Here is a 14,464-nt window from a genome sequence, read left to right as displayed (position 1 = left end):
GCTAATACTATCTATTCAGATGCAATTTAAAACTAACCTTTCCATGAAGGGTATTGGCGCTATACATTTTGTAAGCAAATAACATTTAAAACCTGAGTAAGACACCAAAAAAATGTGGACTTCTCATAAAACTTCAGATGCTGAGTTGTCTCTAGCATCTGGTTCTCTTTCCCAGCTGCAGGAAGATTAAAATCTGTCCACTGGAGCATAGTGGAACCTCTTTGAATGTCAGTTGAAAGGGTTTTCAGTGACATAAAAACAGTTCAAAGAGGGGGAGAACTGTAATTCTTTGGACCTTTTTTCTAACCCGTTCACCTATATTTGATGCACACTGAGTCCAGAGGTATCAGCTTTTGGCCATTTTTCCAGGTTATTAAGTTTTGTTTACTTAAGTCAAATTAATTGATACAAACTTTCAGCACTTCAAAGCATTGTATGTAAGAGCAGCATGTTACTTGCATTGAGTTCTAGTAATTATATTGCTTTGCCATATTCATAAAATCACAACACAAATGATTTTATATGTTCTTTTTAAATCTGATAACACTTGAGAGCATTTGCATTACGAACTGAAGAATTTCAGTTCAATATAGCAAACACAAGAATACCATCTTTTCCATACCATGTTGTTTTTCAGCACTCTCAAAACTCCACTAGTGCTAGTGCTATACTCTTAATTGAAACACCATTCCCCTTGCACTTTTCCAGGATGTTAAGAGATCACAAACATAGGTATATCCATGATGAGGAATAATAGCAGAAATGGAAATGTCTCTATCTTTTCACCCTTTTGCACTTCACACTAATTTTTCATATTTGATGCAGCTGATTTCTTACCTACCTTGTCCAGTCCATTTTATTTTGTTTTGAATTTTGCTGGTTATGTTTGAATTCTGAAAAGCTCAGGAGAAAGATTAGAAGAGCTGTTTGGTGGGAGAGAGGAAAGGAAAGCAAATTAAAGTGAATGGAGACTTAAGAATACATGTGGAGGTAAAGTCTGAACTGCAGCAGTTCATGCTGAAACTGCTCATGCAGAGGTAAAGTGCAGTGAAAATTCCTCTGCCAAGAGGAGGAATTGTATGTGTATTTTTAGACTTCTTTTGCTAGCCAATGTACGTTTTGACTGAAATGAGGGAAATCTAGCCTGGATATGCTGAAAGGAAAGCTGAGTAGTGTGTAGCATGTATGCACGCGTTCCCCTGAGAAACAAAAGGAAAGGGAAACTAGTAAAATTTCCCTTTCCACGATGGCAGGGAATGGAAAGGAGGCAAAAGTGAGGCTGCTAGCTGAGAGAAAATGGGAGTTCATTAGAAAGAAAAACATAAAGAAAAGAAGAGTTTGTTTTTTCTATAGAAAACATGAGTTAAAATGGTCCGGAGTCAGTAGTTTTCAGATTGCATTTTGTAAAACAATTGCTTTCTAAATGTATCTTACTCCTTGAGAGAGTGTTTGGATGTGTATACACACAATTTTCCATCCTCACTCTGTGCTATCTTAGTGAGCAGTTTTGAAGTTGTGCAATACTTGTACAAGAACCCAAGACACAAATCGCAGAATCCATAGAATTACCAGACTACAGTTTAATAGAGTAAAAAAGTTCAAGGAATATGTTAAAAAAGGAATATGTTTCATTCTTCAAATAGAATGAAAGGCACTCAGATGCATACAGATCTTTGTAGAAGAAATCAAGTATAGTTAAGCTTTTGGGTAGTTCTTCAGTGAGTGCAAGTAAGTCTGTGACATTTCTATTTTAAATGCAGTATTAAACACTAATAAGTTTTGTGTGTGTTTTTATATGCTGTTTTTATTTTGAGTGCTAACATTGTTAGTTTAAGTAGGAAATTACTTTAAAAAAGAAAAACAACATTGAAGACTTGGATATATTTGTATATCGTTAGGCTGTCAGGCTAGTGCTTTTTACCAGGAGAGCTGTGTTTTAGAACTGTGCAGGCTGGTTGAATTTGATGGAGTTACACTGAGCATCTTGTCTAGATTCAGAAGTGATAATTAAGTTGGGGGAAAGTACATTCAACAGTGGGCCTCAGTTTGTAAATTGGTGAAATCAAACGTCCAGGAATGACAAAACTACCTGTTTCAGGAAAGAAAAGAAGGCCTGACAACACACTGCTTAAACTCCTCTTCTGTTTGTTTAAAGCTCTTTTGGCATTATTCTGCCTGCCAGGTTAAAATAATTTAAATTATGTTGAGCTGTTCTTCAAATGGTCACTTACTTATATCTGCTATCTCTTTTGTATGTTTTATTAATTATTTATCACATCACAGGTGACCTCTGACTGTGGCCCAGTCAGTTCATGTGTAGTGAACCTTTCCTTCAAAAATAGAAAAAGAAAAATGCACAACGATGTTAAATAGTTCCCATTAGAAACTAGTATAAAATGACTTGGATGTACTTTCCTTCTGTCTTTACTGTTCAGTAGAGTTGTTACATGAAAACTGGTGACAAAAGACTTCAGAGGAAGGAAAGTAATGGAGAAAGCTTCTGCTGGTCTTACAGGAATTCAGTGTTTGTTCTATGTTGCTTCTGGAGTATTCTTGAAGGTGAAGTTGATGTGACAAGCTAACTTCCTTCTAACTAGGAGTCTTGATTCTTTAAATGCTAATCTGTTGTAAAGAAGGGAAAGCAGGGAAGAGTATTTTATAAAGTAATTGAAAACACAGTTCTGAAATTCTGTTCAGAGTAATTGCATTGTACGGTTTTATTATTATTATTTTGCTGTATTAGAAAAAATCAATTTGGTGCTTCAAATGAATCAGTACTTCATTTAGTATTTTACCAAACGATGTGACTTCATTATGCTTGGCAAGTCAAGTGTCATGTCACTCCTTCATAGGACTGGAAGAAGCACCAAACTGAGCATGGTTTTGAATAAACAGGGTCTGTCAGCGCTGACTTCTGTTCCATTAGGGGGCAAAAAAGCCCAAAAACTTCCTTAAAGTATTGAGTTCATTTTTAAACCTTCTACTCGCAGGGCAGCTGCTTGTCCAAGTGTGACTCTAATACTGGTAATGAATGGTCCGTCCTGTCTCTGTAGTTTCAATACAACATTTTTCAATAATAACTTGTATTTACTGAAACTATTTTATATTTGTTTTTCTTAAAATGCGACAACTTTTTAGTGCAGCACAAAGATGTATTCTAAGATGTAATATCTATTACAGTGGGTATATCAGCCTGTCTGCAGCTTGGATGCCAAGCCAGATGTGTCATTGGGAGCACACAATGTTCAGCCTCAAGAAATCCTTGCTAATTTTTTCCTGCCTCCTCAGCAGCAGGCAGCTCACCAACACCTTCCAGCTAGTTCTTTTTTTAGGGGCCAGAGTGTTGGGAGAAGGAAGTGGGTTTTGTTTTCTTCTGAATAAATTAAAATCTCAATTTCTGTTCTTCAATTAGTGACTTATTTTGTGTATTTTCTGGGTGTAAGTTTGTTTTTGTTGTGTTTTTTTTTTCTGGGTAAGTTTGTTACCCGAGTTTTGAAGTGTTTGCAGATACAGATTTCATCTGCAGGCTTCAAGGAAGGATCCAGATAGAGGAAGGTGAGAAAAGCTTAGATGCAAACTAGCTCTTTCTTCCCTTTGCTTTCAGTCGTGTTGGGTGAGAGAGCTCTGACACTATTGGCACTTGGCCATTTCACTTACAACCCACTTCCACTAGAGTCATCTTTGCTTTTGTTTCACAGTTAGATCCAAATCGGGCAGATGGCTTGTGTTCAACAAGATGAAGCATGAATGAGGAAAAGGTTTTTTATACTTCTTGGATTAGAGGAGAAGGTCTTGATCCACACTCAGCAGGGAAGAAGACAGAGTTAGAAGAGGGTTTATTCTGGGGGCAGCAGCTGTCCCCACTGCCTTCCCTGTAACAGGAATGAAGCCAGAAAGGTCAAGTCCTTGAATTTCTACCTCACCCATCCTAATCACTACAACAGGTCTCCTTCTCCCTGCTGCTTTTTGCTGCACAATGTCATCTCCAAGGTGATGCTGGAAAGCTGTTTGGATGACCTATTGTCATGTCTCCAACACTCTTGTCTGCTTCGGGGATCTCTGTTTATAAGAGTGCAAGAAGAAGGATCTTCTCTATGCCCTGTGAATATGGTTCACCAGAGTGAGAAAAACAGCTTGTAGGGGGCATGTTCTTGAGGTCAAAAGTAGTATCTTCTTCATACAAGAGACCTAGAGGAGCAGCATGAGCATGGAGTCTTTGATGGGGAGACTATTAACGGCATGCTTTCCAAACAGACATGGAAACCAGTCTCACTCTTCAGTGTGGAGGAAGATAATTGAGATTAATGTAAATTATAGTACTCTTTCTCCTGCTTCACCTTTGCTGATCAGAGCAAGAAAATTTTTAGTGTTTGGTTCTGTTGGTCACCATCAGCATGTGGTATGGCAGGTCTGTTTAGAAAACAAGAACCCTCTCTGCGTAGCTATGTTTGATTCTGCTGTCTCTGCCTACTCATTCTGACCCCAGAAGTCTTCTATATTAAGAGACAAAGCTCAGTATTCCAAGTCAATGAAGAGTCAAATAGTAACTATATTATTGTTTTTGTAAAATATTGTAAAGAACCTATCATGGTCTAGTATAAGCTTTGTGTTAAAGAAACAAATGTGATATATCTGTTCTTTTGATCAGCTTCTTCTTTAAAGGGGTTATTCTTTAAAATAAAACAGCTCCTTATCTTTGAATACAGACTGTTCTCAAAAAAGCTAAATAGTGTGGCCTGTAGCTTGGTGCTCATTGATCCCGTACATGAATGCAGACAGACAGCATTGATGAACAGACGCAGTACTGAAAATGTTGTGTCTCTCAAACTAAAATTACATAGCTAAGGGAAAAGGTAGGATTTATCATTTCAGCTGTATATATTGTCCCATGAAAAAAACCTGATTTCAGTGGTTGCACAAATCAGTTCCTGGTTTATCTAAGTGATACAATGGGGAAATTTTGGCATTCTAGGAATAGCTTTGTCCTGTTACCAGCATCAGGAGCTCATGGAAAGACTTCAACAAATGCAGTCATCTGTCATCTATTTCAAACGATACCATTATGACCTATTTCCCTTCCTGTTCCAAGGCTTCAGGAAATGAGACAGGACACTTTCAAAAAGTTTCCCATGGCAGGCTTGTTTTTAAAAAGCATTTGCCTGTTCGTGAACACTTATGCTTTACCAGCAGACTCTTGTATTTATCTTTCTACTTGTTTTTCCAGTTGTTATCATTACCATTTTGATTTTTGCATAGGTACTTTTAGGGTTCCTCTTAGGAAATTTGCTTGTTTTTCTTGTTTTTTTGATTTAAGAAATTCTGCAAGAAAAACAAAGCAAACAGTAATGCAAGTCCTTCAGCAACTTAGATTCTGGATTCCCATGCAAGTCAGGCTTAACAGTAATACCGTGGGGTGCAGCTCGTTCTTCAAGAGATTGCTAAAATAAAAAGGAAGTTACACCACGGTGAGTGCCTCTTGAAGTCTGTGGGAAAACCTGATGTGATACACAGCTATATTTGTGTCCACGAGATCTTGTACCGTAACTGTGGATATGTCTCTACCTCTCATACACTGTTCTTGTCTGTTGACAGAAGAGGAGCTGCAGTTGTATTTTATTCTCTCTACCAGTGAAGGCAAAAAAAGCCTTTAAAAACAAAGCAAAACACAGGTTCACAATCTGTGCTCTGCTTGCCTAGCCATATCCTTGATAACAGTTTGATCGCAGGTCAGCTAACCCAGCTGGCACCTACTCAGATACACTCCTTTCTCAAATGCCTGTGAACTTGAGATGATGTTCCACTAACAGGACCTTAATGTGCTGAATTATACTTTTTTCTTTTCTTTTTGCCATTACCTTGATGAAAATTTGGATTTTGGATCTTACCAGGTTTTGTGTGTGTTTGTTTTTATAGAAATCAGGTACTTTTTAATAAAGCAAACTTCTTGATAGTTCATAGTAGTTGCTGCTCTCTAGCTGCTTCATCAGCTTCTCTGGATTTTGGTCAAACCTCAGTAAAAAGTTCTGCTGTTATAGCAATAAAAAAGAGGATTTTTAAAATAATACTGAATTAATTTTATTTGTCAGTGATGTGTCAATGTTATGTTAGACTCCAAAACAAGTGAGCACAAGACTTTAGAACATCCTCTTCCAGCTTAAAATGTTGACAACAGCTCTTTCAATAGATAATCAGTCTGCTGGTAGTCAGAGCCTGTGTTGTCCAAGTAATTAAAGAATAAAATCATCTACCTAAGCAACATATGTCCTAGAAGGGTGAGCTTCCTTTTTTTTATGTGCTGTGCCCACCAGGAAACAAATACTTGGTTTTGATATATTAGAAAGATTAGAAAATACAGTTCCTACTTCCCAAAAAACTCTTACATATTTGAGTTGGTGACTCTGTGACCGCACTTTCTCCATTTGGAAGCTGTAAATGGAAGTGTCTTTGTCTCCATATGTCAGGTCCCAACATGAAAAGAAAAGGTCAAGATGGCCAAGAGTGTCTTGCCTTTTCCCAAGTACAATACGAAAGTGAGACCATGGGAAGAGCACTGATACTGTTGCCTCTTTCTGGGTGAAGAAAGTGGGATTCCTTGGATTAGTTTATCATCATCGTATCCTTCTTGGACATTTTACTGTTGCCTAAGTGAAAAAGCTGTTTTTTCTGAGACACTTGTTTCAAGTGAAGTCAACTTCAAGGAGTGGGCTTCTGCCCTGCTACCAAGGTCTGGCTGAGCCTCTTGTCGCTGCAGTGAAAATAGACAAATATACCCATTAGTAGGTCTTAAAGCTGAAAAAGTTACAGTAAATACATGTACTTTCTTACTATCATCTCTTATTAATCATAGCATGGGTTTTACCAGTCCAGCCTCCTAAAAATCATAAATGCCGATACACTAACCAGTCATTTCAGTGACTAAAATGCAAGATCCTGGTTTTTTTTACCCTGGTTTCTTGAATACTTTGAACTTTTGGTTTAAAATGTTTGAGTGCTACATTTACTGCTTCAGACCTTTGTTCTACCCTTAAAAGCCATTACCCTTACAGTGATTTTTTTTCTTTTTCCCCAGGGTGACCAGATGCAGGTCATGCCTATACCAAGTGTATGTATTTTTATCCCTTTTTCTTTTAATAATTTTCATAACTTTTGCTTTGATTCATCTTATGTTGCAGTCTAACAGGTCTGGTTTGTGTTGCATGTTAACAAAAGGATTTTACGTTCTGTCTGTACTGTTGTATACTCAAGAGATTAATTGAACTGCACTTGTTGTACAGGGACTAAAAGTAGAGTTTCGGTTTTATATGGTTTTGATCTTGCATCTCAGATAAATTAGTTTTTGAATTTTTATCAGTTTGAAAATGCGTGAAGTAGTCTGAAAGTTGAAGTTACTTAGAGATAAAAGGTGACTTACCATCACTATGTGAAACACGGTTACAAAAACCTTTTCCTCTAATTTTTCCCTATATTCCAGTTGCAAATAAGAGTTAGAAACTGCATAATTTCTTTGAAACAGGCTACTTTAGGAAAGCAAAGAGTACACTGACCGCAGCTGCATTACTGCACTTGTTCGAGATGATGTGCTCAGTATCAGCCGCTGTTTTATGGGCCTTAGTATTTCTGCTTATTTTCCCTGGATTAAACTTGGAATGCCATTTGACATCTGAATTATTTTCCAAAACTAAATAAAAGGAAGGGGGGGGGAAGTTCTTCAAACTGAAGCTTTTCATTTAATTAAGTTTAACCTTTTTTGGTCAAAAAGCTGTTCTTTTTCTACTTGTTTTTTATGTGGATGAAGACTTAGGCTTTTTAAAGCTGGAAATACATTTTTTTTTTGAGGTCCTTTGCTGTTCCTAATACTATATTATTGCAAAGTTTTCCAGGAAGTAGCAGTGCTGTTGTGTGCAGTTACTGACACAGCCCTCTTTCCTGAGATATTTGGTAGCCCCTAAAGACCTGAATATTCCCCAAGATACCATTTTTTTTTCCTCTTTCCCTTCCTTCTCATGTAGTCCAACATTACAAGACCTGTCCTGTAAGAACTCTGTCCATGCTTCAGTGCAGTAGTGTCAGGAGATTGCTATAACCGTGTGGATCACTTCCCTTCTTCACCACTTTTTCTTGGATTTAAGAACTGTTAGTAATTACTTTTTATTGCTTACCTATTATTTCTAATATGAAATTACTTCTAATTTGGCTCACGCATATGTTTGCGTGCATGTGTGTATGTATGTATACTCACACATGTACATGCATGTAATTTGTATATGCAAGTGTGGGAATAGAAAACTTTGGATTTATGAAAATACTGATTTCTAAATTCCTTTTCCTTTTACATACCTGCCAGATTCTGTTTGGTCACTGTAGTTACTCTACTAATAGTTATTTTAATGTAAAACATGTTCTGGCTGGGCTCTGACCTGTAATAAAATTTTGCCTGAGAGTTAGTGTAGGTATTAATGAAATAAGAATTCAAACAGAACAAAATTTTGAAATGACAAATGAGTACAGCTTTGTCAGGTACAAACATGAAATGAGATACTTTGCTAGAACACTGTCTTTGCAGTGTTAAAGCAGTGCTCTGTTAGATTTGGGTAGTGGTAGGAAAATGAATGATTCAAGAAGGGGGTTCTTTTTTGGGTTTTTTTTTTCCATAGCTTAACTGTAATTTTGCTGATCTATATTCCCAGCACTTTAATAAGGCAGTAAAATTAACTTATCTTTGCAGTCATGACGTAGAGTTCTCAGTGAGCAGGTGACTTTAAACACACTCATTTCTCTTCTCCAGTGCCATCCGATGCCTTCTTCCAGCAGGACATGCAAGTGTTGTCAAGCAACTGTTGCCCGCAGGCAGTTGTGTGACATTTACTGAGTATCAGAGTGCTTCTGGCTGTCAAACAGAAGCCAGCAAGCATTAGTACGTAATAGTCTAAATAAAGACAGAAGTGAGCTGCCTATGGATAAAGTGGTAGGAACGAAGATGCAACATTATATTAGAAAAATGCCTAAAATTAAAGCGGTCCTCTTTGCCAGTCTTACAAGGGCTTGTTGTCCTGAGTGCTGGAGGACACCTGTCCTTAATGGTGCGATTAAGACCCACTAAGGGTCATGGATGAGAAATAGGCTGTTTCAGCTGTATGTATTATACATGCCAGGAGAAGAATCTTCTGAACAGACACAGAGTGAGCTTGGTCACAATTAAGTTGCACATTAACTTTTTATAGAGCTCATTGCAAATATAACTACTTCAAGTGTTTAGCGAATTCCTTAGTGACTCTGAAAAGAGTACGGCCCACTCCCTGCTCACTAAACTTCCAAGTTGAAGCCTCCAGTCAAAATATTAGGTTTGCGGGAGCTTTATTATGCATGTATAAAATCTGGCAGTCTGCTGAGGTCACCTGTTTGAAAACTTCCATTGCTTTATGTACATATGTGCAGATGCTTTATGTACATATTTATGTGCAAATCAGTGAAGTATATCTTCTGCTCAATCAGATTTTTCCTGCATTAATTGCACTTAATTTGAAGACTTGAATTAATATGAATTTTCACTTGGTTATTGATAGAGATAATTGCTAAGCAAGAAACATGCCATCTTCAGGTTTGGTTTTTCAGAAAATAGAAACAGTGTGACTTTGGTTTTTTTTTTAAAGATGAACTTTATCCTGTTTGTATCTTGTATTCTGAAACTGTTTCCAGATAAGGCATAGATTAAACAGCAGTGTAACTGATATTTTTTTTCCCTAATGCTGCAAAATGATTTATTTTTAGGGCTGAAATAAACACAAACAAATTCAGACAAAACAGTAGCAGCTGACACATTGTGATAGACCTGACTTAAAAATATATTAAGTATAGCTCAGGATGCCTGTGCTTTCATGGGTTTTTCTCAGCTTTGTTTGGAAAGGAGTATGGTAGAGAAATCAAAGTAGAGCCATAGCAACTTCAGCACCTATTTTCATTCTTTTGAACAAAAAGGTAGATGGAAAAAACAAAGCCATACTCATGCACCTTCTTAAATGAGTTGGAGTGTCCATTTCTTTTGTTCAATTTAAAATCACAGTATTAAGGAATGGTACCAAAATTAGTCCTCAGGATCCCTGCAGAAGTTAAATCTTAGCACTGGGATACTGTTTTTTCACTTGTCCTTACCTACATTTAGACAACTTCTTATTACAACTTTTTCTAGAAGAAATTTTGTGAACTGCCTGTTTCATAACAGGAGCTAGCACTTTTTGGCAGCTGTGTTTTAAGTGAGAATAATTTATCTTCTATTAGAGTATTTTGCTGCGTAACTGCTGGGAGAAGCTGTTAGCTATGTAGAGTGCAACCAAAAGTGTGAATTGAAGGGAAAATGAACACCAAATTAGTGTGCTGCACTTAGGCTAGACAACATTTCCAGTATACAAAGAGAGGGCTTATTAATTCTGATACTTGTCTCTGTGGGAAATACGGGCCTACAGGGAAGAAAAGTTATGATTGTTTTATACAGTAAATTTCTGAAAGGTTTATGTTGACCAGCTGTTTATGCTTCAACCAAAAGTCCTGTTTTCTTGCCACCACCACCCCCTTTTTTTTTTTTTTTTCTTAGGGAATATACTATTTCCACGGGACTGAAGCAGTGCAGCAGTCGTTTCACTACAAGGTCTGTTAAGCTGATCAGCCATGAGACCTAGCTGGAATGCATAAATCCCAGACAGTGACTAGTTTAAAAGCTTTAACTTGTGTACAATTTATGTCTTGTTGGAATTGAAGACCAAGCTAGGACTTACAGTACTGAGATACCACATGTTATTTTTCTGCTGAGTTCTGCGGAAGTCTGCAGTCTTTTGGAGAGTATTACATAGTAAATATGAGTTGCTGTTAGCTACAATTAAGTACTCTTAATCATCTTAGATAACTTTAAAGCTACTATGTTTTAAAAAAATTATCAAAGATCCATAATTATTCACTATTAACTATGATGGAAATCTGGTAATTGGAACTCTTCTTGGATATGTCTCCATTACTGAGGAAATTAAAATACAACATTGAGTAATGCTTGTTTCTGCCTAAAAGCTTTGCTGCTCTTGGCACATGGAAGTTGCTTTAGATCAGAAAGCTTGAACAGCAAAACAAACGGACTGATGCCCTGCATACAAATCCTTTAAGCTCCTAAAGCCTCAAAAATGTCATCCTTGCTCCAAAGTCCTACACCAGATGTTTAGCAGTCTCGCAACTTGTAGTGCCTTCAGCTTCAGAATAGTTTCCTTATCCCTGTTAGATTATCAGGTGCCAAATGTGTTTTCAAAGTTGAGGGCAACAGAGATACAGGTTATGAAATACAAAATTTATTTCTTCTGATCTTCAAATGTGCAAACTGTTGACCAGGTGTCTTTGAAAACAGGATCAGATTGAATTCAAGAAGCTGAAAGCTTGTAGGAAGGTTGGTGTGCCCTAGTGGGAGACTTTTCCCAGGAAAAACCTTGAGGTGTAGTCTTGGTAGATAAAGTTAGATCAATAATTACACATGATCTCCTAAGGCAATACTGAAAAGGGAGAGAAACCGAGTTCAAGGTTCTCACATTTTGTAGTTCTTGGTATATGTCTGTCCCTTTCTGGATGACAGGCATACTAGTTTCCAGATTAAAAACCAAAGATATCTGTGATAAGGCAGTGCTCATATTTTTCATATGCATATTTTTATATGAAAGAATATCTATTTCCATATATTTTCCATTTATATAGACATTTTCAGTTTGAAAAAGAATTCACATGGCAGAAGAAATTGCTGGCTTTGAACTCTTTGTGCAGATTAACTTATTCAAATATTCGAACTAAATACTAACAGTCTTTAAGAGTACAAAAATGAACGAAACTATTCTTTAAAAAAAAAAACAGTATGCTTAAGGTTTCTTGGGATGTTCCTACCTTTTTCTAGTTTTCAAAGACAAGAAATCAGTATCAGAACATGGGTTATGAAGATTTTTGTCTTCAGATGGGTTTGATTTTTCTTTCAATAAGCTTTTAGTCTGTTTAGGTTGCAAGTGTTTAGGTTGCAAGTCTGGATCCTTCTTACTAAGAAAAATTGAGGTGGGGTGCCTATATACCTTTTGGATTTTGAAATAGGAGTGAGAAACCGAAATTCTTTAGATCTGGTTGTAGTTGCAAACGAGCAGAGGTAGAGCTCAAGCAGTTGTTGAAGTAATGTATACATGGGACTGTCTATCACCTGGAAAGGGCATCCTATAAATTTTGGCCTCGCTAGGCTACTGTGATGGATGGGTACTTTACAGGCATTAAGCAGAAGTTGTTTTTTCTTGAAGGTCATTGTTAGATGTGTGCTGAGAGAAAATGCATTGAGACAAGTGGCTTGTAAGCAAGGCAGCTTCCATTTTGGTAGCTGAAGAAACTGTTGTTGATGTTAATTGTAAGGAACCAAATCAATTTCAGTGAGCACTCCTAAAAATCCCCCAGTAATTTATACTTTAGCTAAAGACACTTTTATTTAAGTCCAGAATCTCATTTGTTAGGTAGTTCATTTAAACAGGAACTTACTAGGCATCATTGGCCAGTATCTATTAACTTAACACGACGTCTGAAATCCATCAGTGGTTAATAAACTGTACTTGCTGCTATAGGGTGTTCCGAGGGTGTCTGACTCATCTGTTTGTCTCCCACTGTCTGCAAAGGGATGGCCTCGGATCTCTGCAAGCACTTCCACAAAAAGCTATTGAAAAGAACAAAAAGCATGATAGGTGCATCCTTACCAAAGCAACATTGTCTGAACAGATAAAAAGATAGCAAAAGAATGAAGTTAGAGTTCTGTATCCAATTCTTAATTAATTTAATTTCCTCTCAGTCTTGAGCTTGTCCCTGTTGATATTTTTCTATAAAGGTAGTCCTTTTCCTTCTTCAAAAAAACCCAGTGTTTCAGCACCAAATGGAAGCGTTCCTCCCCATTTCTGTTATTTCAGAAGTATCCAGTACCGAAGTCTAAAGTAACATAGTTGTATTGCAAATTGGGATATTAAAGTGGGGAATGAGGCATCGGAAGTCTATGTGACTGTCTGCATTGCTTTCAGAAAAATTGTCAATTCATGTAATTGGTACCATTTTTTAGTAAGGGCACTGTACTGTAGAAGAGCCTAGTTTAGGTTTTATACTGCAATTTTAATACCATGATTGGGAACGTAATCCACATGAAAGCTCTTGGTCAGCACCCTAACAAGTGGTAAAAATGAGAGTGGAGACATGTCCTGGAAGATAAAATTAGTAATGCTGTCTTCCTTCAGGATTGATTTCTCCACTTTAGCATCTTTCATGGCAAACAGAAATAGCAATTGGTGTAAAGGTCCATTGGTGTGATATAGCTGGAAGTGTCATTGACTATAAATAGGATAACAGCAGCAACTAAAACCAAGGCATTAGGAGGAGGGCCACTGGAAAAAGAAATCATTGTATCAAATGTCCTATTTTTCTCTATTGTTTTTTAGCTAGTGGTGTTGTTTTACCATTTCCATTTCCAATGCTTTGGAGATCATTCCAAACAAGTCTCTCGTTTAAAAATAAGAATAAAAAAAAAAAGAGAGAAGAAAAGTCTGTATGGGTATTGCATGATGTATTAATTTCCATACATGTACTTGCAGTGAGCCCAGAAAAACATTCAACTTCGAGTCATGTATTTCAGTTCCCAGTAATTACTAGAATAGTAATGTTGGCAGAAGAGTGCCCCTTCAATAGAGGTTTTACTTTTTTTTGTTGTCTTCCTCTTTTCTTTTTGTTTTTAGCCACCAGCTAAATACCTCCTGCCAGAACTGACAGCATCAGACTATGGGAAGAAGTGTGTGGTCATTGATTTAGATGAAACTTTAGTGCACAGTTCATTTAAGGTAAGTAAATTCAAAAGCAATCTCTTGCAACTTGAATCTGTCAGTGAATGTTACAGAAAATGTTAAGCCTTTTAACGCATTAACTAGCCTTACAGGCTTTCCCAGGATGCCTGGTAGTTCTCATTGTTACTTCTATGATTATTTGTCCTAATTTAGCTGTAAGGGGAGTAACATAGACGTTGCTATTTTTTTTTGATTCTGAGAAAGTCATACTGACTGTAGCAACGCCTGGAATAGTATTGACTTCATGGCTTTAAATGGTAACTATTCCAACAAGGACCTGTATTTTAACAGGTATAAAACTTGTTGCTCTGAAAATACGGTTTCATTTTTGATGTTTAAATGATGCCATAGTTAGACTAGGGGAACAGAAAACTCAGCACAGCTTTATGCTAGATAGACGTACCTTAAACCAGTAGTTTTTGGGCACCAGTGATTCCTGTGCTCTGTGGCTGAGAAAATTGCTTTCCGTGTCAGACTGCTGTCCCAATCACAGTTAAGTGTTTTTAAGTATTTAGCTTTCACAACAGGAAAGCAAATAGCATTTAGCTGTCGCTGATGAGTCAGTCATCTTCTAGAAGCAACTTTTATAACCC

At 37.1% G+C, this 14,464-nt stretch overlaps 1 protein-coding gene across 5 annotated transcripts in view; it reads left to right on the top strand.

The window, feature by feature from the left end:
• Positions 1-14,464, top strand: part of CTDSPL (CTD (carboxy-terminal domain, RNA polymerase II, polypeptide A) small phosphatase-like) — an 85,647-nt gene that overhangs the window by 49,249 nt on the left and 21,934 nt on the right. For 3 of the 5 annotated variants that reach the window (XM_010561158.1, XM_010561168.1, XM_010561176.1), the window contains exons 3-5: positions 7,070-7,102; positions 10,589-10,642; positions 13,767-13,868. In XM_010561158.1, coding sequence (XP_010559460.1) covers positions 7,070-7,102; positions 10,589-10,642; positions 13,767-13,868 — 189 coding nt within the window. The remainder of the gene's footprint in view (positions 1-7,069; positions 7,103-10,588; positions 10,643-13,766; positions 13,869-14,464) is intronic. The other 2 variants (XM_010561185.1, XM_010561193.1) reach the window with 2 other exon arrangements.

Source organism: Haliaeetus leucocephalus, unplaced genomic scaffold (assembly GCF_000737465.1).
Source record: "Haliaeetus leucocephalus isolate CR32 unplaced genomic scaffold, Haliaeetus_leucocephalus-4.0 Scaffold0, whole genome shotgun sequence".
Lineage (NCBI taxonomy): Eukaryota > Metazoa > Chordata > Aves > Accipitriformes > Accipitridae > Haliaeetus > Haliaeetus leucocephalus.
This window is presented reverse-complemented; position numbering and strand designations above follow the sequence as displayed.